This window comes from Ranitomeya variabilis, chromosome 4 (assembly GCF_051348905.1).
Source record: "Ranitomeya variabilis isolate aRanVar5 chromosome 4, aRanVar5.hap1, whole genome shotgun sequence".
NCBI classification, from domain to species: domain Eukaryota; kingdom Metazoa; phylum Chordata; class Amphibia; order Anura; family Dendrobatidae; genus Ranitomeya; species Ranitomeya variabilis.
This window is the reverse complement of record NC_135235.1, coordinates 32743547-32770506: the sequence shown is the minus strand read 5'-3', so window position 1 is coordinate 32770506 and position 26960 is coordinate 32743547. Positions and strand designations below refer to the sequence as shown.

The following is a 26960-nucleotide window of genomic DNA, read 5'->3' as shown; positions in this document are numbered from 1 at the left end:
GGATCGCCGAGATGGGCGAATGGTTTGACTCCGCCCAATGAAGGATGTGAGACACCTCGAGCATGGCCGTCCTGCTGCGGGTTCTGCCCTGACGGTTGATGTACGCCACGGCCGTGGCGTTGTCGGACTGGATTCTGACTGGGTGACCTGCCAGAAAGCGGTGAAACTGGAACAATGCTAGCCGGATAGCTCGAATCTCGAGGATATTGATGGCGAGGCGAGATTCCTGAATGGACCACCGCCCCTGGGCTGTGTGATGGTTGAAGACCGCTCCCCAGCCTATGAGACTGGCATCGGTGGTCACCACCAGCCACCGTACTGGGAGAAAGGACCTTCCCTGGGTTAGGGAGGACTTCAGCGTCCACCACCTGTGGGTTTTCCTGACCCGTGGGGGCAGGATGAATCGGCGGTCGAGGGAGGACGGGTTGCCATCCCAAGCCGACAGTAGCGCATGCTGCAGGGGACGGAGGTGAAACTGCGCAAATGGGACCGCTTCCATGGCAGCTACCATCTGCCCGAGAACTCGCATGCTGGTACGAATGGAGTGGGAGACTGGACGGGAAAGACTCTGAGCTCCCTGCCGCAAGGCCAAAGCCTTGTCTTGAGGGAGTATGACCAGACCGCAGGAAGTGTCCAGTATCATCCCCAGAAAAGAGATCTGTTGAGCCGGAATTGGAGAAGATTTTTCGAAGTTTATCTTCCATCCCAGGCGAGTAAGAGTATCCACCGTGAGAACGACGGACTCTTCGCACGCTGGGTAGGAAGGACCCTTTATCAGTAGGTCGTCCAGGTACGGAATTACCACCACTCCCCTGGAATGAAGAATGGCCATGGCAGCCGCCATGACCTTCGTGAAGACTCTGGGAGCGGTGGCGAGACCGAAGGGCAAGGCCACGAATTGGAAGTGTTCCCCGCGAAAAGCGAAGCGAAGGAACTGCTGATGCGGAGGGAAGATTGGTATGTGCAGGTAGGCATCCTTGATGTCTATGGATGCCAGGAATTCTCCTGTTTCCATAGACGCGACCACAGAACGGAGGGACTCCATCCTGAAGTGCCGGATTTTTACGAATCTGTTTAGTAGCTTTAGGTCTAGTATCGGACGTAGTGATCCGTCCTTCTTTGGGACCACGAATAGATTCGAATAGAAACCCTTGAAACTTTGTTCTAGGGGGACCGGAATGATGACTCCGTCCCTTTTCAGTGCCCGTATTGCCTGGAGAAACGCAGTGGCTTTTGACCTTTGAGGGCAAGACTGGAAGAAGCGCGTAGGGGGGGAAAGGAAAATTCTATTTTGTATCCGGTGGACACCAATTCTCTGACCCACTCGTCGGAGACGACTGAGAGCCAGGCTTGGCGGAAGAAGAGCAGGCGTCCGCCTACTTTGTTGGTGCCCACCGGCTGTTGCAAGGAGTCATTGGGCGGAGGATCCATGGGATGTGGATCCCTTAGACCCGGGTGGTTTAGGCCTGGGTCTCCAGTTGCGAGTAGGTCTGTAAGAGACCTGGGTGCCTCGGCCACCGCGCGAACCTCGTCCTGATGCGGAGGTAGAGGACGTAGAAGGCCAGTTGGCATTGGGCCGAAAAGGCCGAAAAGGAGGTTGCTGCTGGTACCGAAAGGGCCGGGTAGGTTTTTTCTGGGGGAGAAATTTACTTTTCCCTCCGGTAGCATCCGAGATCATTTGGTCCAATTTTTCTCCAAATAACCGACCAGCCTGGAAAGGCAGGGCTCTTAGAGAACGCTTGGAAGCCGAATCTGCTCGCCAATCCCTGAGCCACAGGGCTCTCCTGATGGAGATCGCATTGGCGGCTGCCTGTGCAGCGCAATTGGCTGCGTCCATAGAGGCGTTGACTATGAAGTCTCCGGCCTGCGCTATCTGGTTAACCAGGATGCCGGCTTCTGGATGTAAGTCACTGGCTTGGATGGTAGAGGAAAGAGTCTCGGTCCAGGCGACCATAGCCTTCGCCACCAGGAGGTGGCGAAGGATGGGAAGAGAGACGCTCCTGTGGCCTCGAAGGCAGAACGAGCCAGATATTCAATCTGGCGATCGGAGGGGTTCTTAACGGAGGAACCGTCCGAAAGAGACAGGATGGTCTTGGACGCGAGGTGTGACACAGCAGGATCCACTGAGGGAGACTGCAGCCAGTCCTTGATTAATTCCCGAGAAAAAGGGTATTTTGCCTCAATGGACTTTTGTCCCATGAAACGTTTATCTGGGTGATCCCTATGTTTTTGTACAATCTCCTTAAAGTGAGGGTGAGTGACAAAAACCTTTTGAACACGTTTAATCCGTTTGAAAGACACCACGTGTTCGGGTTCCGGTACGGAATCCTGAGCCTCCTTAAGGGTCTGGTTGACCGCCTCGATGAGAGAGTCGAGAGACTCTTGGGAGGAGGGGGAGTCCTGAACATAGGAAATGTCGGACTCATATTCAGAGTTATCAGAGGTTGGGGAAGGGGACCGGGAAGCAGAGCTTGCAGGCACTGAAGGGCCCGCTAGCTCATGGTCAGGGGATGAAACGTGAACGCGTTTGCTAGATCCCCGAATAGAAAGTGACCGGGTACGCCCCCTGCTGGTGGACGGATCCATACCGTCATCTGAATCCGCCGCGGTCCGACCTGGAGAGGGGCCCCTGAGGGAGTCAATTGCCCTGGCTAGGGAAGCCACAGATCGTGACAGAGAAGCCGCCCACTCAGGGGGGCTAGGCTCTACAGGGTCGACGGCTGCGGCATCGGCGACAGAACCAGCGGCGGCAAGGGGCGGCTGCACAGAGGGCAAGGTACAAGCCGCACACAGCGGGCTACTGTGGGCACGGGGCAGGGCCGTATTGCAAGTGGCACATACAGTGAAAAACACTGTGTGCTTTTTGTTACCCTTTTTAGTCTCCTTGGATTGAGACATAGTGCCTTTGGAACAGAGCGGGCAGTATACGCTGGGAAGGGGTTAAGCCTTCTTGAAGCAGCTTACCCACGGTCCAGACTGTGTCCCCAGGGAGAGATATGGCGGTGGAATATTGGAAATATGGCCCCCGAGATTTGGAGGGCGCTTCTCGTCCCAGGCGAGAAGCGCCGGAGCAGGGGGCGGAGCTACGGACGCGGGAGGGATTTATCCACTGCGGCCTACTCCGGCTGAAGAAGCCGGGGACTAAATTTTTGGGGCCTGCCGGCGATGTGCGGCCGCGACGGAGCTTTCTGAACCTCCGCCGACCCCCGGTCGGCGGCGCCTCTCCCCAGGGACCCGGACCGCATAACTGCCGCACACGGGGGAGCAGGGGGGAATGTACTTACAGCCGCGGTGCTCCCCGTTCTCACATGTGAGCTCAATCCATGCACCCTGGATGGGGATGGAGAGTGAGGCATCCTTGATGATCAGAGGGGTTTTGCGGCACATCCTCCACTCCGGCTGCCTTTCCTGAGCACAATGCTCTATTGCAGGCGGGAGGGGGGTCAAATCGGGACCGTATAGGAACCGTTGCCCCGGCGCAAGCTTTCCGTGCGCCATACGTCGCAGGAGAGGGATGGGGAGGTATACTCGCCGTGCTCGCCTGTTGCTGGTTCGGGGGAGAGCGGGTCCCATAAAAAAGGATCCGTTGCCCCCTTCACTCCGTTAAATAAAAAATAAAAATTTACAGAAAAATAAAAATTAAAAACTAAAATAAGAAAGTTGGGGTCTGAAAACAGACCCAAGTGCCTCCTACAGACACTAAGCAAGAACTGGTTGAATTTGTATCCAGTGAAGGGGTGTATACTGCAGAGGAGGAGTTAATCTTTCTGTCTACTTAGTGTCCTCCTAGTGGCAGCAGCATAACACCCATGGTCCTGTGTCCCCCAATGAGGCGTAGGAGAAAAACTGGTTTCTCATTCTGTAGCGTTGATCACCACTATGGTACTATACCTGTGATGGTGGTGGTGCTTGGTCCTGATTTACCATCTTATCGCCCTCCAGTGAATGTTTATTTCTTCACATAATGAATTATTTCTTTTAATTAAACCTGTAGATGGAAGCCATCGGCAGTATAAACCAGGACGTGCGGCGTCATTTCCGTGTGAAGCTGAAGAACATCTTCACAAAGTTCATCCGCAAATTTGGGTAAGACGATGGCATGAGGCTTTGTATGGTAAGGAATAGGCTTAAAGTGTAACTGGCACTTTTCCAAAATTTTCAAGAAGTTTTGATTGTGGGGGTGCAGATACTGAAGTCCCCACTGATTTCTGAAACAATGAGACAGATGTGATCAGTCAACCTCTGCTTTTCTCCGAGACAGAGAACGGGAGAGAACATTTATAAACTATCAACTTTCTATTGAGTGTTTGGTTGTTTTATGGTATATTAGGATTTAGAATTTTTTTTTGTTTTTATATGCAATTCTGATCATTTTTTTTTGTACTTCCAGGTTTGATTTAGTGAAGGACATGCTTCCGGTGGATTATCACAAAGTCCTGGTCAACATCCGGAAGGCTGAGGCTAAAAACAAGAAGCGAAAAGCACTAAAACAGGCGGCATCAGACAGTGATGAGGATGACGAGGGGGGTACAAAGCACAAGGGTGACGAGTGAGTAATAAAAGGATTAATGAGCAGAAATGTTCACAGGACTCTGACCTGGCATCCAGTTACGTTGCCCATGGCTACCAAGCGATGGTCTTGCAAACTTCTTATGCCCGGAATCAAAACTAATCATCTCAGGCGATTCTGGCGTTTACAAAGCATCTGTGACGACATGAATACTACAGTGTACCCTTGGCGGGGCCAAAGGCTTAATGTACAGTTAAGCAGCCTCCGTCTACATACTGAGCACTGTCATATCTTGACTAACAATGCACAAGCAGGCGTTGCATGATCTTTGCAGCCGTGCTCAGATATTGTCATGGCTCTAATCTTTGGCTCCTGATTGCAGAACAGTACCATATGGCAGCCATAGACAGGGGCCTCTAATCTTTGGCTCCTGTCTGCAGTACAGTACCAAGTGGCAGCCGTAGACAGGAGCCTCTAACCTTTGGCTCCTGTCTGCAGTACAGTACCAAGTGGCAGCTGTAGAAAGGAGCCTCTAATCTTTGGCTCCTGTCTGCAGTACAGTACCAAGTGTCCGTCGTAGACAGAAGCTTCTAAACTTTGGATCCTGTCTGCAGTACAGTACCAAGTGTCCATCGTAGACAGAAGCTTCTAAACTTTAGCTCCTGTCTGCAGTACAGTACCAAGTGGCAGCCGTAGAAAGGAGCCTCTAATCTTTGGCTCCTCTCTGTAGTACAGTACCAAGTGTCCGTCGTAGACAGTAGCTTCTAAACTTTGGCTTCTGTCGGCAGTACAGTACCAAGTGTCAGCCGTAGACAGGAGCCTCTAATCTTTGGCTCCTGTCTGCAGTACAGTACCAAGTGGCAGCCGTAGACAGGAGGCTCTAATCTTTGGCTCCTGTCTGCAGTACAGTACAAAGTGGCAGCTGTAGTCAGGAGCCAGCGATTTTAGCCAGAAGTGACCCTATTTATGCTCAAATTGATGGCTCCTGTCTGCAGCCTCTGCTCTTTTGCTCCAGACAGGAGCCGAAGATAACATTGTGATCGCAGCTGCAGATTTTAGGCAATGAGTTGCTGTCGTTTAAGGAATGACAAGCTGCTCAGTATGCATATTGAGCAGGTATAATTGTATATTGAGCCGTTTTTAAACCACTCATTTTTATAGGGTATGGTCTCCTATTTATCTGTATAAGTGGCTTAGTAGTTAGAATTTGGGGATGACTGACTCCCGTGAATGTAAGCTCCTAGTTTCCCTATAATGGGGACTGCAGGCATTTCCATAGAGATCTAATGCGGATCTGTACAGCGCTCTGGCATCACGGAGGTGTAATGAGCGGAAGAAAACCTCAAAATATTTGCATTCAAATAATTCTTGATTTTACGCTGCAACTTAAAAGGCTGTAACTTCTCTTCTGTGATTTTTATTTTCAGCATAGAAGACGTCTTGGCAGATACAGATGAGGATGAGGAAGGAGAAGAGGATGAGAAACCGACAAGGCAGCAGAAGAAACAGGTCCGGCAGATGAGCCAGGCCTGGCTGAAGGAAGGAGTAGGAGACGAGCCGTTGAATTTCCTTGATCCGAACGCTGCTCAGCGAGTGCTAGGTGCGTTATCTAATGGGAATAACCTGTCGGCAGTTATCGCTGCGTTCTCTACCTGCGAAATGAGACAATACCCAACTAAGTTTGTGAACAACCGGCACATCTTAACCCTTTACCCGCAGTCATTTTGGGCGGTGATTTTCATTTTTTATATTTATATTCTCATCTATCACTTCTGCAATCTTTCATCTTTACAGCTTTCACTGTTTGGTATAAATTACATGTTACTTTTACCCTCCTGGATCTTCTCATTATGGCAATATAAAATCATTATATAATTTTTTTTTTACTCTGTCGCCTCATTGGGGGACACAGGACCATGGGTGTTATGCTGCTGTCCACTAGGAGGCGACACTATGCATAATCTGAAAAAGATTAACTGTGGCTCCTCCTGTGCAGTATACACCCCTGGACGGCATCAGCCTTCTCCAGTTTTTGCTTAGTGTCGCAAAGGAGGCACACCTAAAGATTTTTACTCCGTTTTACTCCGTTTCCCGTTTTCCGACGGGATTACAGATGAAGAAAAGAGGGTCTCCTGTGAGACCCCCGGCATGGCTCCTTCCTCGGCCCCCTATTATGGGGTGCCCAGTTGAAGTAGAGATGGCTATTCCCCATTTTGCTCCTTCCCCAGTCCCTCGGGTGCTGGTTCGAAGTCGAGACCCCCCCTCCTTCCCCAATTCCTTTTGGTTTCTGGGTTAAGTCGAGGCGAGGATAAAGCCCCCTGAAGGTGTGACAACAGCACCCTCCCTATCCCCCTCTGGGGGTATTAGGTTGAGACACCTCAGGTAGGGCCTGTACAGGCAGCATCCTACAGCTCCCAGCAATGGGCCAGCACACTGCGCCTGCATCCAGGGACCCCAGCCCAGCTGCGGGCTCCTGTTGGGGCCGGGGGGAGTGCAGGCAGGCATGGCACATACAGACACAGGGCTCCCTGCGTCCCTGTCTCTGCGGCAGCACCAGCTCTATACTGCCTCAGGGGGACCCCAGCCGGGCTCCCCCTTCCGCTTATAGCCCCACCGCCATCCTGCCTTCAAATCCGGAGGGGTCCGGTTCAGATCCGACCCCCTCCCGGACTTTCGCGCCGGCCTGGAGCCCTTCTGGGCCTCAGGCATCTAATTTAGGCCCCGGCTTCGGCCTAGCTGAAGCAGCAGCCTCCTCTCCGTCCCCCGGCCCGCCCCCCGGATGACAAATATGACACTCTACAGTGTCATACAAGGGGCGGATCGAGACAGAAAGGGCATGTTTTTACACAGCCTTGCCGCCTTTTTCCAGCTCTCCGCCCCCTTCTCCTCCTCTCTCCTCTGTCTCTGCAGCCATTTTCGGCTGCAGATTAACCCTGCATCTCCCGGTCTGCAGGACCAGGACCAGGCAGCCAGTCTCCGGGGGGCATAGGACTGTGGATTTTCGGCGCTGGACCTAGGGGTACACTGGTGGGGTAAGATCACAGCTGGGTTATCTTTACTCAGCTGTGAATCCATATTACCTATAAGGCTCCCCTGTAGGTTCTCTACCCCTGTAAGGTCCATCTGCTGGCAGCACTTCTGCACTCTGTGCACTATGCCGGGCTCAAGGTCTAAGAGAACCAGGCAGAACTGCTATTATGCATTCTGCACAGCCTGCGGGACCGCTCTCCCCAGTAGTAGCACGTACCCGCATTGTCAGAACTGTATACAAACTACTGTGTCACAGCCTCAAGAAGCCCCTGCCAATGCCTCAGTGTCTAATGCCACGCCGGAATGGGCTACTCAGTTATCGCAATCTATGACGCAGTCTATAGATAACCTAACTTCCACATTGCTTCAGGCTCTGCAGGGTCATGCCCCGGCTATGACCGTTACCCAACAACGGGAGAGCTTGACTCAGGAACAAGATGACCCTGGCACATCCACGTCTAGGTCACGACGCAAGCGGATCCATAGATTAAGTCCATCTGCGTCATCCCATAGCACACGGTCATCCCCCTCTAGGGAGAGACACCGTTGCTCCAGGTCATCTAGACCGTCCCATTCCAGGGACAGACAATGCAGATCTCCGCAATCCCCAACCAGAGAAGGCCTCCTCCCCAGCTCACCCAGCAGGGGACGCCTCAGTGATACACAGGATTCGGAAGGCATCTGCGTCTCTGACTCAGACAGAGAAACGGAGGGGTCCCTGATCCCAATCCCTCCTAGCAATACAGCGCTAGTTGAGGACATAATATCATCCATCCATCGGGTGCTGGACATTTCTGATCCGCCACCAGAGGCCCCAGAACATCAGATTTCCTTTGAAGGACCTCTGAAGCCGCCTAAGGTTTTTTCTAACCACCCAGAGTTTAAGGCGATCCTTAAAAAACAGCTCTCACAGCCTGAGAAAAAATTCGCTAATCGCAAATATCTGGAGGCGAGGTACCCCTTCCCACAGAAGGACACCAAGGAATGGACAGATCCACCTGAAGTGGATCCCCCAGTCTCCAGGCTAGCAGCACAGACCCTCCTTTCACTGCCAGATAGCTCAACCCTAAGGGACGCAGCAGACCGGCAGGTAGAACGCATGGCTCGTTCAATTTTCGAGGCAGCAGGGGCATCCCTGGCTCCCGTGTTCGCCTCAGTTTGGGCTGCCAAGGCCATCCTGGCCTGGGCAAACAATTTACAAGCCTTCCAAGCATCCGCTCCTGAACTGTCGGACCAAGCGGTTCAAATTGCTGTTGTAGCAGATTACATGCTCCATGCAGCTCTGGATTCAGCAAGGGGAGTCGCGGGGATAGCATCAAACGCCATCACGATTCGGCGTATCCTCTGGCTGCGGGAATGGAAAGCGGACGCAGCCTCAAAGAAGTCCCTCACGCACCTCCCCTACCTCAGTGGGAGACTTTTCGGTGAACAGTTGGACACTATGATATCCAACGCCACAGGGGGTAAGAGTACTTCTCTTCCCCAACTGAAACCTAAACGCACTTACAAGAAGCGTAACCAAACTCGATTCCGATCCTTTCGGAATTCCTCCGGCTAGTCCGTCTCACGTCCAGTACAAAATCGTAACCGTTCCCCACGCAGGGACAACTCACGATCGACGCAAAGGTCGGACAAGACCTGGCAGTCAAAAGCAGGCCAGTCTAAGCCCAGAGGAGGAAAATCTCAGACCTTCTCCTCCTCATGACTCACGGACTCCGGAAGACACCACACCAGTAGGCGGCCGACTTTTACTCTTTCATCAAGTCTGGCTGCCTATTACAGAAGACAGGTGGGTCACGGAACTAGTGTCTTCCAGATACAAAATAGACTTCACCTCCAACCCACCGGACCGGTTCTTCATCTCTGTCCCCCCAAAACCGCCAGCCAAGGCTCGAGCCTACCACCAAGCGGTCTCCTCGCTTTGTCAATCAGGAGTCATAGTACCGGTACCCACGACCGACCGCTTCCGAGGGTTCTACTCCAATCTGTTCGTAGTTCCCAAGAAAGGAGGCAGCGTACGGCCCATACTAGACCTAAAACAGCTCAACAAATATGTACGGGTCCGTCATTTCCGCATGGAGTCCCTTCGGTCCATCATTGCGTCCATGGAGAAGGGAGAATATCCCGCCTCCATAGACATACAAGACGCATACCTGCATATACCCATTGCACCTGCCCATCAGAGGTTTCTCAGGTTCGCAATAGGCCAGGACCACTACCAATTCGTGGCTCTCCCCTTTGGACTCGCCACGGCTCCCAGAGTGTTCACCAAGGTCATGGCAGCCACCATGGACGTCCTGCACTCCAGAGGCATAGTAGTCGTTCCATACCTGGACGATCTACTCATCAAGGCTCCCACCTTCAAGGACTGCGAGCTCAGCGTCTCAATCACAACCGATACTCTCAGTCGCATGGGCTGGTTAATCAAACTACAAAAGTCATCACCAACCCCGAGTCAGTCCCTGACCTTCCTGGGAATGTTATTCAACACCTCCAGGGGTCTAGTGCTCCTTCCCAAGGACAAGGCACTGGCTCTCCGACTAGCAGTTCGCACCCTCCTCCGCAAACCCCCTCGATCTCTCCGGTTTGCCATGAGAGTTCTCGGCAAGATGGCAGCGGCAATAGAAGCTGTCCCATTTGCCCAGTTTCACCTCAGACCTCTCCAACTAGCCATTCTCAAGTCCTGGGACAGGAATCCCTTTTCTCTCGACAGGGAGTTCCAGCTAACGTCGTCAACCAGGAGGTCCCTGCACTGGTGGCTCAAGCCAACCTCGCTAGCAAAGGGGAAATCCTTTCTCTCAGGTCAATGGAAGGTCCTGACCACCGACGCGAGCCTGACGGGTTGGGGTGCGGTGCACCTACACCACAGGGCACAGGGCAAGTGGTCCCCAGCGGAAGCGACCATGCCCATCAACATCCTGGAAATTCGTGCCATCCTACTGGCATTGAGGGCCTTCCATCACTTACTGGCAGCCTCTCACATCAGGATACAGTCGGACAATGCCACGGCTGTGGCATATGTGAATCATCAAGGGGGGACCCGCAGTACCCAGGCGATGCGGGAAGTGTCACATATCCTCCGCTGGGCGGAGGCCACAGGGTCGGTTCTTTCGGCGGTCCACATTCCGGGTGTGGACAACTGGGAAGCAGACTTCCTCAGCCGACAAGGAATAGACTCGGGAGAGTGGTCTCTCCATCCCGAAATTTTTCTACAGATCTGTCTCCGCTGGGGGACCCCGGATGTGGACCTAATGGCATCCCATTTCAATGCCAAGGTCTCCAACTTCATTGCCAGAACACACGATCCGCGGTCGCTCGGAGCAGACGCTCTGGTTCAGGACTGGACCCAGTTCCAGCTTCTGTACATTTTTCCACCTCTCCCCCTGATATCCAGAGTGGTGAGGAAGATCAAACAAGAGGGAGTTCCAACCATCCTCATTGCACCGGACTGGCCCAGACGCACATGGTACGCCGACATCGTACAACTCACAGCAGACGCCCCTTGGCGTCTCCCCAACCGCCACGATCTTCTATCACAAGGGCCGTTCTACCACCAGAACTCAGGGGCTCTCAATTTGACGGCGTGGCCCTTGAGACCTGGGTTCTAACCCAGGCAGGGCTCTCGGCAGATGTCATTGGAACCATGATCAGAGCACGGAAACCAGCCTATGCCAAGATTTATTACCGTACCTGGAAAGCTTTCTTTACCTGGTGCGAATCTCGTGGCCAGATCCCACTCCCTTATTCCATACCCAAAGTACTTGGTTTTCTCCAATCGGGTCTGGAGGCCAGGCTGTCATTGGGCTCGCTTAAGAGCCAGGTGTCAGCCCTCTCAGTGCTTTTCCAAAAGCGCATTGCTACCAAGCCGCAAGTAAGGACTTTCCTTCAGGGGGTTTCCCGATTGGTTCCCCCCTACCGACGACCACTAGAAACGTGGGACCTCAACCTGGTCCTGACAGCATTGCAGGAACCACCCTTCGAACCTCTTAAGGAGGTCCCGCTCCGCCTTCTTTCCCAGAAGGTGGTTTTCCTGGTGGCAATCACCTCGCTACGCAGGGTGTCTGAACTGACAGCACTCTCCTGCAGACGGCCTTTCCTGGCATTTCACCAGGACAAGGTAGTTCTTCGTACGGTCCCATCCTTCCTCCCGAAGGTTGTGTCCGACTTCCACCTCAATGAGGAAATTTCACTACCATCCCTTTGTCCGGTTCATAGAGTGGAGAAGGCTCTGCATACGCTTGACCTTGTCAGGGCTTTGCGTATATACGTGTCTAGGACTGCGTCCTTCCGGAGGTCTGATTCCCTTTTCCTCCTTCCGGAAGGCGGCCACAAGGGTATGCCAGCTTCCAAAGCTACTCTTGCCAGGTGGATCAAATCCACCATACAAGAGGCGTATCGCCTTAAGAATTCTCCTCTTCCAGCCGGTATTACGGCACACTCTACACGGGCGGTAGGGGCCTCCTGGGCCATTCGGCACCAGGCTTCGGCACAACAAGTGTGTAAGGCGGCCACTTGGACTAGCTTACACACGTTTACTAAACACTACAGGGTTCATACCCAGTCCTCAGCGGACGCGAGCCTGGGTAGACGTGTCCTGCAGGCGGCGGTGCCCTAAGTGTACGGGACTGTCTGCACAATATTCGTCCATTGCTTCCCACCCAGGGACTGCTTTAGGACGTCCCATGGTCCTGTGTCCCCCAATGAGGCGACAGAGTAAAGGAGATTTTTGTGTACTCACCGTAAAATCTCTTTCTCTTAGCCTCTAATTGGGGGACACAGCTCCCACCCTGTTGCCCTTTCCGGGCTGTTGTAACTGTTGAGTTCTCATATTGTTTCTTGAGCTCGTACATAGTTGCCTTCTTACAGGCATAATTGTTATTCATGTTACGTTCCTCCTACTGCTTTTGCACAAAACTGGAGAAGGCTGATGCCGTCCAGGGGTGTATACTGCACAGGAGGAGCCACAGTTAATCTTTTTCAGATTATGCATAGTGTCGCCTCCTAGTGGACAGCAGCATAACACCCATGGTCCTGTGTCCCCCAATTAGAGGCTAAGAGAAAGAGATTTTACGGTGAGTACACAAAAATCTCCTTTTTAATACCCTAAGGCTACGTTCACATTTGCGTTGTGCGCCACAGCGTCGGCGCCGCAACGCACAACGCAAACAAAAACGCAGCAAAACGCATGCACAACGCTGCGTTTTGCGCCGCATGCGTCCTTTTTTTCATTGATTTTGGACGCAGCAAAAATGCAACTTGCTGCGTCCTCTGCGCCCGGACGCGGGCGGCGCAAAACGCAAGTGCGACGCATGTCCATGCGCCCCCATGTTAAATATAGGGGCTCATGACGCATGCGGCGACGCTGCGGCGCAGACCGCAAATGTGAACGTAGCCTAAGTTAGCTACTTGGTGTCCCTATAAACTTAAGACAAATGTCTGGAAGAGGTTCCTTTTTTACCAATGGATATAATGTAGTTAAAAAGTTGAGTAGTCATGTAATTACACCGAGTGATTCATCGCTGATCGATCATCAGTCTTTATCAAAGTCCTGGACTGCGTTAACCTTTCTGAGCTCTGTGCACAGAATAATTTATGTATTGTTTCCTCTTTTCACATCACAGCCACTAAACCCGGGCTGAAGAGCTCAAAGAAGAGCCACGACTTCAAAGTGACTGCAGATGGCCGACTGATTATCAAAGACGACGCTGAAGAGGAGAAGCCTAAAGGTAAGTGCAGCACTTGTGTTATTTGGATACATATAAGAGGGGAAGAGAAGTTGCAAGACTAGACAGTGGACTATAATATGCTCATAGCTAGTAAATAATAATGATTTGCAGGGAGGGGACAGAGATCCTACTATTAACCTCATAACGACCCTTGCCATTAAAAATGTGCTAGGATAGCTAGAAGGAGAAAATGGCGCAATAGGGTCTTACCTCAGGGAGATAAGTGTTTATAAAAGGTTATGCTAACCTGATTTAGTTGTGTGTACACAATATTTCATTGATCTATGGATCCGGCTTCTGCAGGTCCAACGGGTTATCAGACCGAGGAAACACAGATGGGGAGGATTTTGTGGATGATCCACACTGCTGGTTTCCAATACAATAGATCCAGACAAGTGATAATAGTGTGTTTTCTTTAGTCAATGTGTTTCGATGTACTAAAGGCAAACTTCCTGATGAAGTCTGTAGTGCTTCTAAAAGCATCGACTAAAGTAGTTTATTTCTACTTCTGTCTTCTTTTTTTGATGACTATGTAGCACTCAGCAAGGGCTATGCAGTGAATAGAAAAATGGTCATTACCATTGCTTTTATAGGACGCAGCAATATCATGATCCACCGGTGTCTACAAGGCAAAGCAGGGCTCCTGGGTCCTAGGTTTAAGGCATTGTCCCTTGAATACGAAAGCGTACCAATTTGACTTATGAAGGTATATGGAAGTCATAGTTGTCTATGGATCAGAATGGGTAGATGGTCTGTAAGAGCTGAACTGCCAAGCAATTACATGCAGAGATCTCCCCAAGCAAGAGACGAATTTCCAGAGTCGGGTCACATTGCAATACTAAAAAAAAAAAATGCCCAAATGTATTTTCTTGAGGTGACATTGTAATTATTACAATGCAAAGAATTAATGTTAATTTAGTAGTAGTACACAGCAGATATTAAATGTGATGAGTATTCTATTGGGGGTGTTTTTCCCTTTACTCTGCTGATCCTTGGATATACACATGTCAATTCTCTCTCTATTTCTGCTGAGATGTCAGACACGTGCCATCAAATAACATCATGCCTTGTCACAGCACAGAGTATCACACCCTGGGGGATCCTGCAGCTGCATCCCCCCTCCTCCCTCCATGTCTTAAAAAAGTATTTTACCTTAATTGACAGGTGTGGATGAAGAGATGGCAGATCTAATGCAAGAAGTCGGACTACGCACTGTAAGTTCTGTGTTCAATTATGTTATGGTGGGCGTACATAGTGATATGTCCTTGTGCCAGTCCATCATGTGTCCTGCTTTTATATGAGCCATGTAAGCAAAAACAGTAGAAAACCAGATGGTATTGTACAGTGATACTGGAATACTCGCTGACTTTTCTTTTTTTGTTTTTTTACAGAAAAAAGCCCAGAAGAGGAGATTCCGGCAAGATAACGATGATGACGAGGCTGGAGAGAAGACGTCACAATATAAAGGTAAGGCACAGCTAGTAATAAGGGCACAGATCTGAAAGATGTCTGCGCTCTCCTGGGACATGGGCGTAAATGCAGCAGGATGTTCTTAGGATTGAGGTAAAGGGTTTTGTTCCGGCATTAGAAGAGCATGGCTACTTTCTTTCCGAAGACATTATGCATGTGGTATTGCAGTTCAGCACCATTGACTACATGCAGACGTCCATGGATCTTGCTCCGATCACGGACTGGCCGCCATTCTCCCGAAGTGAGTGTGACTTGCTTTTAGAAATGAGTTGTCATGCTTTTGTTGTGAGACCTGTGGCCAGTCCGTGCATGAGACATAAGGCTGAGTTGCAATACCAGACCCAACCCATGATTCGGCGTGATGTTGTGTCTGAAAAGAAACTTTATAGTATTTCTAAAACTCTCTAAATCGTGATCTCGGGCTTTGCCATTCATTCTGTTCAAAAATTTGGAGCAGATTGTGTTCCACAGCACTGAAGGAAGAGATCAATATTTCTGCTTCTAGCCAGATCCAAAATCTTTGCTTGACGTCTTCTTGCCTGTAATCCTAATGCTTCTCACAGCTGGGGACGTGCTACATTTTTCGCCAGTCTAGACAATTCTTAGCAAAATAGAACTCATTGTACGTTTTGGTTTTTTTCCATGTTCTGTTTTGTTACAATGTATCAGTGTAAGAGAGGCTTAGTGCACGGAGCATCTGAACACCGGCAGTGGCCATAGTTTGTAGGCATGTTGTTGCATTCTTCCACCATACAGACTCATTGCCATACAGAGGGCCACTACTGAACCAGTTCATTTTGCAAAGTGCAGCTCACTGGGATTAAAAATGAATAAATGCTATGCAGATGTGTACCAGCTAGTCACATTTGTGACCGTTGTCTTATTGATGGTGACCAGTGGGAGTGTAGAAGTTTGCAGTGTCCATTTCTCCTTGTATATGGACATGTCTGATCTTAGGTAGGCTTTTAATACTTACCACTATATTGGTCCGCATCCTGCCGTTCTGCTTTTGTTGCAAAATCATAAATCCCAAATAGAATTTAGCAAGACTTTTTGCAGGGCCCTGGTCCAGCGTCCACATCTGAAGTCCCGTGGCTGCAAGGCCAGAACCCTGGAAACCTCCTACTACCTGCCGAGACCCCAACAACTTGTCTCATAAGTTGGTCCAGGTTTCCAGCAGGTAGGAGGTTTGCAGGGCTCTGATCTGGCAGCCACAGACTATCAGTGTGACTGATGGATTAGGATTTTTCGTATAATTATGCTCCACGCTGCTCCTGACATTACTGGGATGAAGCTTCACAATGTGTGGCAGTCACAGGTCGAAGACTACAATTATAGACACCATTGCCTTCTTTTCTCCTCTCTCGATGGTTAAGTTTTCACATTTTCTCCTGAGTTCCCGGCAGACGTACATCGCAGGCCAGTTATGTGGAAGACTTGCCATTGTAGGCATTAGCCGGGATACATTTACTGCAGGAAACCTTTAATTTCATGCTCGGCTGATCCCACCGATAGCACAAGTCCTGCTGTAGATGCGCCATTCAGGATTTAACATTCTCGGCCCCGACCTTCATTACATTACAGGTTTATGGTCTAGCGGGTGCATCTAATGCAATTATCAGCCACGAATGTCGTCGTGCAATCTTATTTCATTGTCAGCCATTGTAATGTCTGTTTCTTTTCTCCTGACAGCTGGAGGAAAGGGAATACATAGACCTGTTTCCAAAAGACCTGAGTTCGGAGTGTCTTACAAGTCCAAGGTAAAACATGAACACAAAGCTGCTGATAGATGTGAACGCCTCAGCCCTTTATGAGCGATGCTCAGTGGCTGACTGTAACTTTATAGTTCTGTGGTCATTGCTCAGTGTTCAGGATGGGAGTAGTAGTTCTCACATTTTTTTTTTTGTCTTTCCAGAAAGGAAAAGGTGACATAACGCAAAAAGGCAAACATGACCCATACGCCTACATACCCCTAAACAAGTCCAAGCTCAACCGCAGGTAAGATATGTCACAATGTAATGGCTCTTTACATTTGGCAAAACCACAAGTCCCAGCATGCTGACAGGTCATCCTGAGACTGTTTTAACCTGTTCAAAACTTGGCTGTTGACACCCATTCATAAATAGGCACATTTCTTTTTCGTACAATTGGACATTTGGTTTTAAGAGCTTTGAAATATTCAAGTAAATTTGGCGCTTTTTAAAAAAAATTTTAGAATTTTTTATTTTTTTGCGGGACGTGGCTATTAACGTATTAAACAGGTGTGGTCTCCCCCAAAATTTTATTTTATTTCACACTTTTTGCCATCTATAAGATCCTAAACGCAATAAGCCATCTCGGCCTTTTCTATGGGAAGTCTGGCTGTGTCTGACAGCCGGCTTCGTGCTCCACAGATTACTTGCATCGTTATATGCGGACCGCCCCAATGTTTAATATTTTTATAGCTGATCTGGAAGCAGTTATAATAATGTACTCGTCGCTGTAACGCTGATATTTTTGTTTTCTGCAGGAAAAAAGCGAAGATGCAAGGACAATTCAAAGGACTGGTGAAAGCTGCACAGAGAGGAGCCATGAGTGGGAAGAAAAAGAAAAACGCTAGGAGAGCGTGAGATTACCGCACTCATCATCTTCACAGCGCTGCATGGACTGTGCCGTCTACTGCCTGTAATAGCAGATCCGGTGCCCCGTGTGCCCAACTTCTGCCCATGGACAGACCATTTATGTTGGAGGTTATCAGACTGAGTGGTGATAACTACTCAGGAAAATGTAAGAAGCATCGGCATCTCTCCCCTGAGGAGCAGGAACCATGAGAAGTGAAGCTGCTTCCATTGTTATTTCCAAGGGATGCGTTCTCTTGTATTTAATCAGACTGTGATGTTTGTTGTGTTGAATAAAACCTTGGAAAATGTACGATGTGTTCTGAAATGGACCCATATGCAGTACCTGTGACATGAGCTATTACCACTCTGCTTGTAGACAGTCTATCTAAAATGGGGGGATTCAGGTTATCACTTGAATGACTTAATCTTTTCTGCATAAAACCATGACAGAGGGGTTGTATATTGTGTATCCACTGCATATGTGATAAATGTATGATCATGGGAGTCTGACCCCTGTGGGTTTTCCCTTGGACCACCGCTGGACTCGTTAAATGTTAATTTTAATGTCAGGATTATAAAGTTATTTTGTCATGGCTTTACAAAGTAAGTACATCAGGCTCATCGGGCCTAAAATCTATTTTGCAATGTATACATTTTATGTTGTAAAATCTGGTGCGAAAAATGAAAGTTCTCACGTGTAGTAATATAATGATCGTGCTGTCATTTGCTACGACACTGCCCACCTTAATTAAGTTGTCTATTTCCCAAGAGTTCAACCTAGTGTGGCTGTACAGTGGGGGAGGACAGAGGAGGTGAACCCGCACCATAGGATGTGTTATACAGCCGACATCTGCCACAGCAGCAATTGGAGCTAGCAGCGTGATATAAGTGGTGCAGCGCCGGTGAAATTGCCCTCTGGGTTAAAGGATCCTGCCGCTCCCATGAAACCAAACCTGTGCCTGATTTTCATAAAACTTTCTTGTTGTATATTGCAATATTTAGTATAAGGAATCAAATGATCACGGGTCCAAGTCCTGTAGAGGAAATATAAAGCAAAAAGTTAAAAAAAAGTTTAAATATGTTTGTTTCAATTCACCCCCTCCATTTCCAAAATCATTAAAAAAAATAATACAATATAACTAGTGATGAGCGAATGTACTCGTTGCTCGGGTTTTCCCAAGCACGCTCGGGTGATCTCCGACTATTTGTTTAGTGTTCGGAGATTTAGTTTTCATCGCCTCAGCTGAATGATTTACGGCTATTAGCCAGGCTGAGTACATGTGGGGGTTGCCTGGTTGCTAAGGAACCCCCACATGTACTCAGGCTGGTTAGTAGCTGTAAATCGGCAGCTGTAAAGGTGGAGTTTCTGGCATCCATCGTCATTTGGGATGCCTACCTTCACATTCCTATTTTTCTCCTCTTCAAAAATCCCTTCGCTTTTCCATTCGCGAACAGCATTTTCAAGTCACGACCTTGCCTTTCGGCCTTGCTACCGCACCCAGAGTGTTCGCAAGGGTCTTGGCTGCTGTCATGTTCCTCTAGGGTGAGGCGTGGTCGTCCTGCCCTATCTGGTCTACTTTCTAGCCGCTCTTCCAGGACTGCGCTGAGTCATCTAGATCACTTGCGATACCCTCTCTCACCTGGGCTGGCAGCTAAACTTAGACAAGTTTTTCCTCATTGCCAGCCCAGTAGATATCCTTTTTGAGGATGATTCTGCACTATTCCAGAAGGATGGTAATTCTCCCTTGAGACAAGGCAGTGGCCCTTCATCAGTGAGCTCGCGCACTTGATCACTCATCCCCTCATCCAATTCGATTTGCTAGGAGGGTGCGAAGGAAAAATGGTGACGGCAATGGAAGCAGTTTCCTTCACTCTGCTCGTTTTCAGCAAGTCAAACAGGCTTTCAGAGGGTAGTCTGAGCTCCTTCTTCATCCAGAGCCTTTCTCCCGGTTCAATGGCTATTAGTGACTACCAATGCCAGTCTTCTCCCAATCATTGCTCTGGGGATCCGAACGGTACGGCTAGTCCTACAGCAAGTCCACTGCCTTCGGGCGGGTCACCCCATCCGAATACAATTGGATAATGCCACGGCTGTGCCATACGTCAATCATCTAGCAGCTACCCACCGTCAGGTGCCATGGCCGAGGTACCTCACATTCTCTGATGGGCCGAGATCTACCATTCGGTGATCTCGGCAGTACATATCCCAGGAGTAGAACTCTGGGCGGCAGACATATTCAGCCATCAGAGTTATGCCTCAAGTGAGTGGGAACTTCACCCGGAAGTCTTCCATCAGATCTGCTTTCACTGGAGCTCTCCAGATGTAGATCGGATGGCGTCCAGACTGATCTCCAATGTACTCGAGTTCATGGTTCGGCCTCGAGATCCAAAAGCCATCACAGTGCATGCTCTGGTTCTACAATGGTACCAGTTTCCATAACCACTCTACCACTACTTCCGAAAGCCTTTCGGAAGCAGGAAGGGCCCCAGTGATCCTCGAAGATCCGCACTGACCACGTCAGTTTTCTGGTTGCGGAGCTCGTATCTTCCCGTCTTATTGCAACAAAACTGCAAGTAGGGACTTTCTCGCAGGGAGTTTTCACATGTGGTTCTTCCCTATTGCATACCGTTAGATCTTTGGGACCTTAATGGTCCTGGGAGTCTTACAGTAGACTCCTTTTGATCCGGACAGACTTTACTATCAGGGAAGGTCGCCCTTTTTTCTCTGCGATCTCGTCACCCTGATGAGTCTTTGGAGCTTCCGCTCTGTTCTTTCAGACTTTTTTCCTTATTACCACCAAGGCAAGGTTATCCTTAGGCCATCCACTTCCCTTGTTACCAAGGTGGTATTGTATTCCCACTGTTACAAGGGCATCGTTCTTCCCTCATCTCTTTCGGCACCAGTCCACAAAACGCAATGGGTTCCCCATATTCTGGACAAAGTGAGTGCTCTGAGTAGGTACGTCTCGAGAACGGCGTCCTTCCGAAGTTTGGTCGCTTTATTTGGGCTCCCTGACGGTAAGAAGGCGGCTTCCTGACGGTTACAGGAACGGTTTAGCCGTTTCATCAGCCATGTTGGCATGGTGGATTCGTTACACCATCCAGGAGTCCTTCCGTGTTAGATGTCAGCCTGTCTATCGAGGTTTCTTGGGTTCTAGGCACCAGGCGTCGGCAAAACATGCCTGCAAGCTTGCGGATTCGTCCAGTCCGCATGCATTCTTGAAGCACTATAATTCCCACACTTCCATAGATGTGAGTCTGGGCAGGCGGACTCTGCATGCCGCGGTGGTGCACTTGTAAGTAGCGGTTACACAGGGCCTGATCTGATGATGTCCCCACCCAGGGACTGTCTGTGTCCCCCAATGAGGCGAAGGAGAAATAGGGATTTTTGTGTACTCACCCTAAAATCCTTTACTCCAAGCCATTCAATTTTTGACACAGCTCTCACCCTCTTATTAGCTTATGCTTGTTTTAGAATTTGACATGCTATACTCTCTTTTGTTATTGATCTCCTACTGCTTTTGCACCGAACTGGTTAGCGGAGAGCCAGCAGGAGGGTGTATACTGCAGGTGAGGAGCTAACTTTCTTTGTATCACTTAGTGTCAGCAGCATACACCCACGGTCTGTGTCCCCCAATGAATGGCTCGGAGAAAAGGATTTTACGGTGAGTACACAGAAATCCCAATTTATTGAGCAATGAACACGCTAAAAAGTGGCGTAATAGCGGGTTTTATTCACCATTTCACACTACTTCGGTCTTTTTTTTCTTTTATCCCCGTTTTTCACTACATTATATGGTAAAATAAAGTAAAAATGACAACTCGTCCCACAAGAAAACAAACCCTCGTAAGGCAATGTGGATGGAAGAATAAATTATGGCTCTTGGAAGAAAAGGAGGGGAAAGAAACACATGTGAAACAATCAAAAATTACTTGGTTTTGAAGGAGTATAAAGTAGCCTTGTACCTGGTAAAGTGATCGCATTCTGTGCCAGGTGCTAGTGCCTCATCTCATACTAGGAATGGTTGGGCATCAAGGAGTCAATTTTCTTGTTTATTCCTGGAAGCCTCACTTCTAAGCCGACCGGCGATGGGTAAAATGGTTATTCTGACTTTACGTGTGAAATGTCTCAATATGCTTTAGTTCCCTATGACTTGTTACTAACCTAATGTGACAGGTGGGAGATCGCACGGCTCCTTGTATCAGGCAAGGCATCGGAGCAAACAACGTCTGCAAACTGCGGAGTCTGAAGAAAGCACAAGAATGACAGCACTGAAAGTGGAGGAGCTGGCAGTGTCCATCAACTTTACCAGTAGTGATTGACGAGCGTGCTCATGTCCGGATCGAGTATTTTTGGCCTGTTCAAATTGCCGCTGCTGTATGTCTCATGGCTGTTCGACAGCCGCAACACATGGAGGGACTGTGTAACAAACGGACAATCTCTATTCTGATAAAACTGCACTTGTCTGTTAATTTGAATATTGTTAATTAAAATTTATCTGATTTAAAAAAAAAAAACAATCGCTGCACGTGTTGCACCTGGAAATAGCTGCGAAATATGCAGTAGTGACTCGAGCATTTTTTTCAAGCACCTCAAAATTACTCGATTAGGACATGAGCATGCTCATAATTTACCAGACAAGTGACTGTTCTATAGTTTTATTCAGCTCCCCTTTAAAGAGGATATCTGAAATTAAGGCATTTAATTAAGGGTTTTGCTGCAAATTCCGCCACTTCTATCACCAGAAACCGGGCACCTCTTATCCACAAACTGGTCCTGGTCACCATCTTATGTTTTGCTATATAAGAACATTTTTTTTATCGCTTAATTTTCCTTTTTTTATTTTTTAAAGGGGTGGCTGATTTTTAGAGAGTTTATCTAGCGCCTCTAACCTAATTGGTGGGATTAAAAAAAAAATAAAAAAATTGGCCAGGTGTTGTGCACCAGTCCTATTAATTAGAAAAGAACACATGAAGGTTCATTAGCGCGCTTCTTGCCTTCTGATAGCCCCTTTAACGCACATATTGCAAAGGCCACAATTTTCTGAGAGTAGCAGATTTTTTCCACACTTAGGTGTGTGTCAAAAAGCCAATAAACCACATCCCACTGTTTTTAATGAGAACTGTTTTGCTGTTCATACTGCCCTGGGTTTTCCCAAGGCACATAACTGCATCTGTTTACTGGGGCTAATCTGTGTAATGACCCACAACCATTTTCACTGCAAATCTGCTGCAGAAACCAAAAGATCTTGTATCTGCTGCAAACTTTGAGGCATATAAGGATTTATGCACAAACGTGAATATTTACAGTACAGACCAAAAGTTTGGACACACCTCATTTAAAGATTTTTCTGCATTTTCATCACTATGAAAATTGTACATTCACACTGAAGGCATCAAAACTATGAATTAACACATGTGGAATTATATACTTAACCAAAAAAGTGTGAAACAACTGAAAATGTCTTATATTCTAGGTTCTTCAAAGTAGCCACCTTTTGCTTTGATGACTGCTTTGCACACTATTGGCATTCTCTTGATGAGCTTCAAGAGGTAGTCACCGGGAATGGTCTTCCAACAATCTTGAAGGAGTTCCCAGAGATGCTTAGCACTTATTGGCCCCTTTGCCTTCACTCTGCTGTCCAGCTCACCCCAAACCATCTTGATTGGGTTCAGGTCTGGTGACTGTGGAGGCCAGGTCATCTGGCGTAGCACCCCATCACTCTCCTTCTTGGTCAAATAGCCCTTACACAGCCTGGAGGTGTGTTTGGGGTCATTGTCCTGTTGAAAAATAAATGATGGTCCAACTAAACGCAAGCTGGATGGAATAGCATGCTGCTGCAAGATGCTGTGGTAGCCATGCTGGTTCAGTATGCCTTCAATTTTGAATAAATCCCCAACAGTGTCACCGGTAAAGCCAGAGCTGCTGTTAACCTGCGATTTCTGAGGCTGGTGACTCGGATAAACTTACCCTCAGAAGCAGAGGTGACTCTTGCTCTTCCTTTCCTGGGGCCATCCTCATGTTAGCCAGTTTCTTTGTAGCACTTGATGGTTTTTGCTGCTGCACTTGGGGACACTTTCAAAGTTTTCCCAATTTTTCAGACTGACTGACCTTTATTTCTTAAAGTAATGATGGCCACTCGTTTTTCTTTACTTAGCTGCTTTTTTCTTGCCATAATACAAATTCTAACAGTCTATTCAGTAGGACTATCACCTGTGTATCCACCAGACTTCTGCTCAGCACAACTGATGGTCCCAACCCCATTTATAAGGCAAGAAATCCCACTTATTAAACCTGACAGGGCACACCTATGAAGTGAAAACCATTCCCGGTGACTACCTCTTGAAGCTCATCAAGAGAATGCCAAGAGTGTGCAAAGCAGTCAAAGGAAAAGGTGGCTACTTTGAAGAACCTAGAATTTTTTTTTTAAATTCGTTTATTAACAACAAAATAGTAGTGTTACAAACATTTTGCATCCAAGAATGTCGAACATAAAATGTAATACATACAAACTGTGCATTATTAAGCTTGAAATAAAATACAGCTATCATCTATAACCAACATTATATTATGATTATTAAAGCTGTTGGATCAATAGTAACACATGAAGTTATAAAAATAGAAAAAACTTAGAAAACCAAAACACTTGAATTAGAACTGTATCTACGCTAACTACTAATTCGCCGCCGTACCTCGCGTCTGACCTCCACGCGATATCCCCACTCCACAACAAGTCTATAGAGTAAGATGGGAAGAATTCCACCTACCCCAGATTTTTTCAAATTTGCCCGGGCATCCTCTGTTTTGATACAACGTGCGTTCATACGGAATGATCGAATTGACCAGTTCAATCCAAGTTCCCTTAGTTGGGCTTGTACTCCCCATCCACCGCAAAGCCAGTACCTTCCGTGCCATAAAGAGCGTCTCACGTAAAAAAATATCAATGTAGTGATCCCAAGTCTCCTCCTCCCATACTCCAAATATACAAACTAATGGGTCAAGGGGAACTGGAATTGATAGCAGTGATGCAAGTAGTGATGTCACCTCCCTCCAGTATTGAAGAATAACGGGACAACTCCATATCATGTGAATGAAGTCTGCATCTAAGGAGTGACAGCGCATACACTCTGATGTTTTGAAATCGACCCATTTTAAAAAGCCGTGTCGGAGTTAAATACGACTGATGTATTATGTATAGTTGAGTCATCCTGTTGTTAACTGATTGGGATACTTTAATTGGGGATTCAAGAATGTCTTCCCATTCCTCCCCCTGCATATTAGAAAGAAGTCCCTCCCATTTCCCTTTAACAGAGTTAACAGTAGACGCATCTTCCGAGGATAGCATATCCCTTATATAGGGAGGAGATAAGACCTTGGGGACCCTGCGATTTGAGAATTCCTATCAAGGGTAGAGAGGATATAGCACGACCCGCACCCGCCTGTCTCATATATGATTGTACGGCTGACCTTAACTGTAAATATCTAAAAAACTGGGATCTCTGTATACCATACTTGATTTGCAATTGCTCGAAAGACATGAAAACCCCCCCATCATACAGATCGCCTATTGAGGAGACACCATGCCCGATCCAGAAGTCAGTGGATGGATGATTCAATAAAGTTGAGAAATAGACATTTTTTCACAGGGGCATCTCCGCCACAACATCCGTGAATCCCGCAATTTTTTTAATTTGCCTCCAAACCGACCTCGCCAGGCGAAGCAAAGGAAGCATACGAGGGATATTAATTTTCTCCAATTCTAGAAAATTCAGCGGACAGTCCGTTTGAGCCGCAAGAAGAAGATGGCTTTCAGAGTTAGGAAGGCAATTGTTGGGCATCCATTTATTAAGAGCTTTAACCTGACCAGCCAAGTAATATAGATAAAAATCCGGTAACGCCGCCCCGCCCCCTGACTTTGATCTCTGTAGCGTAGATAGCCTAAGCTTGGGCCTAGATTTCCCCCATATGAAAGATGTAATTTGAGAGTTCAAACTTGTAAAGAAGGATTTAGGAATTAACACAGCACTATGTTGAAGACAGTAACTGAGCTTGGGGAGCAATATCATCTTGATTAAGTTGATAACGGAAGTTTGCTCCAAGCTGTAAATTTAAGTTTAACTAATTTTGACAACGGGAGTATGTTAAGTTGTAGATCAGATCTACTGCCCTGAGAAATATATATGCCCAAGTATTTAAAGCTGGGTACAATAGGAAGGGAGGAAAGAGTCCCAAGGCCGGGCGACGGAATATGGGAGAGAGGCATCAACGCTGATTTGTCCCAGTTTATATATAGGCCCGAGTGTCTACTAAATTTATCTATAGTGTCTATTACCCGCGGTAATGTTACCTCCGCCTCATCCATAAATATCACCATGTCGTCAGCGTATAGACCAATAGTGTCCACACGACCAGCTATATTTATACCTTTAATATCAACAGAGGACCTTATGCTTACCGCCAGGGCCTCTATCGCAAGGGCGAAGAGGGCCGGGGAGAGAGGGCATCCCTGGCGGGTCCCTCTATACAGTAAGAAAGATTTAGAGATGGAGCCATTAACAATTATAGGGGCCTTGGGTTTCATATACAATAGACCCACCCATTTCAAAAATGTATCCCCGAAGCCATATTTTTTCAAACATGCTGAAAGGAAGGGCCATTCAAGGGAGTCAAAGGCCTTGGCTGCATCCAGCGATGCCAATGCCCAGGAGTTGTCTGGTACCAATGAGCTATACTGGACTACTGACTGGACCTGTCTAATGTTGATAGAAGTATTTTTGCCCGGCATAAAACCCGTTTGGTCTGGATGTATAAGGTCGAGTATGATCGAATTCAATCTTGTAGCTAGAATTTTAGTAAAAATTTTATAATCTACATTTACCAGTGAGATAGGCCTGTATGATCCACACTCCAATGGGTCTTTCCCCTCCTTTTTAAGTAAAATAATGTTTGCCTCGTAGAATGTGTCGGGCATAGAACCCCTCTCACACACCCCCCGGAACACCTTCAACAAGAGCGGTGCCAGTATATCGTGATACTTCCTGTATAATTCAATGGGAAACCCATCTGGACCAGGGGCCTTCCCAGAGGCCATATCCATCAAAGCATTTTCAACCTCCTCCAAAGTAAACTCCGCGTCCATAAAGGCTCGCTGAGCTGGGGTCAATAGGGGAAATGTTACATCTGATAAATAATCCAGGTTCTCAGGAATATCAAAGTCACATTTAGATGTATATAGCGACTTATAATAATCATGAAAGCAACGAAGTATCTCCTGTTGTGAATTTGCTTTTTGCTCCCTCTAGTGGTTACTAGTTTTTTGACTCTGGTTTTTCTGTCATTCCTTTTATCCGCACCTGGGTCGTTAGTTAGGGGTGTTGCTATATAAGCTCCCTGGACCTTCAGTTCAATGCCTGGCAACGTAGTTATCAGAGCTAGTCTGCTGTGCTCTTGTCTACTGATCCTGGTTCCAGTTATATCAGCTAAGTCTGCCTTTTGCTTTTTGCTATTTGTTTTGGTTTTGTATTTTTGTCCAGCTTGTTCCATATCTACATCCTGACCTTTGCTGGAAGCTCTAGGGGGCTGGTGTTCTCCCCCCGGACCGTTAGACGGTTCGGGGGTTCTTG

At 48.0% G+C, this 26960-nt stretch overlaps 1 protein-coding gene across 1 annotated transcript in view; it reads left to right on the top strand.

The window, feature by feature from the left end:
- Positions 1-17900, top strand: part of RRP12 (ribosomal RNA processing 12 homolog) — a 44455-nt gene extending 26555 nt beyond the window's left edge. The window contains exons 26-34 of the mRNA XM_077258290.1: positions 3995-4086; positions 4391-4549; positions 5938-6110; positions 13162-13266; positions 14431-14480; positions 14658-14733; positions 16429-16496; positions 16652-16734; positions 17246-17900. Of these exons, the coding sequence (XP_077114405.1) occupies positions 3995-4086; positions 4391-4549; positions 5938-6110; positions 13162-13266; positions 14431-14480; positions 14658-14733; positions 16429-16496; positions 16652-16734; positions 17246-17345 (906 nt within the window). The 3' untranslated portion in view covers positions 17346-17900. The remainder of the gene's footprint in view (positions 1-3994; positions 4087-4390; positions 4550-5937; positions 6111-13161; positions 13267-14430; positions 14481-14657; positions 14734-16428; positions 16497-16651; positions 16735-17245) is intronic.
- Positions 17901-26960: the final 9060 nt, after the last annotated feature.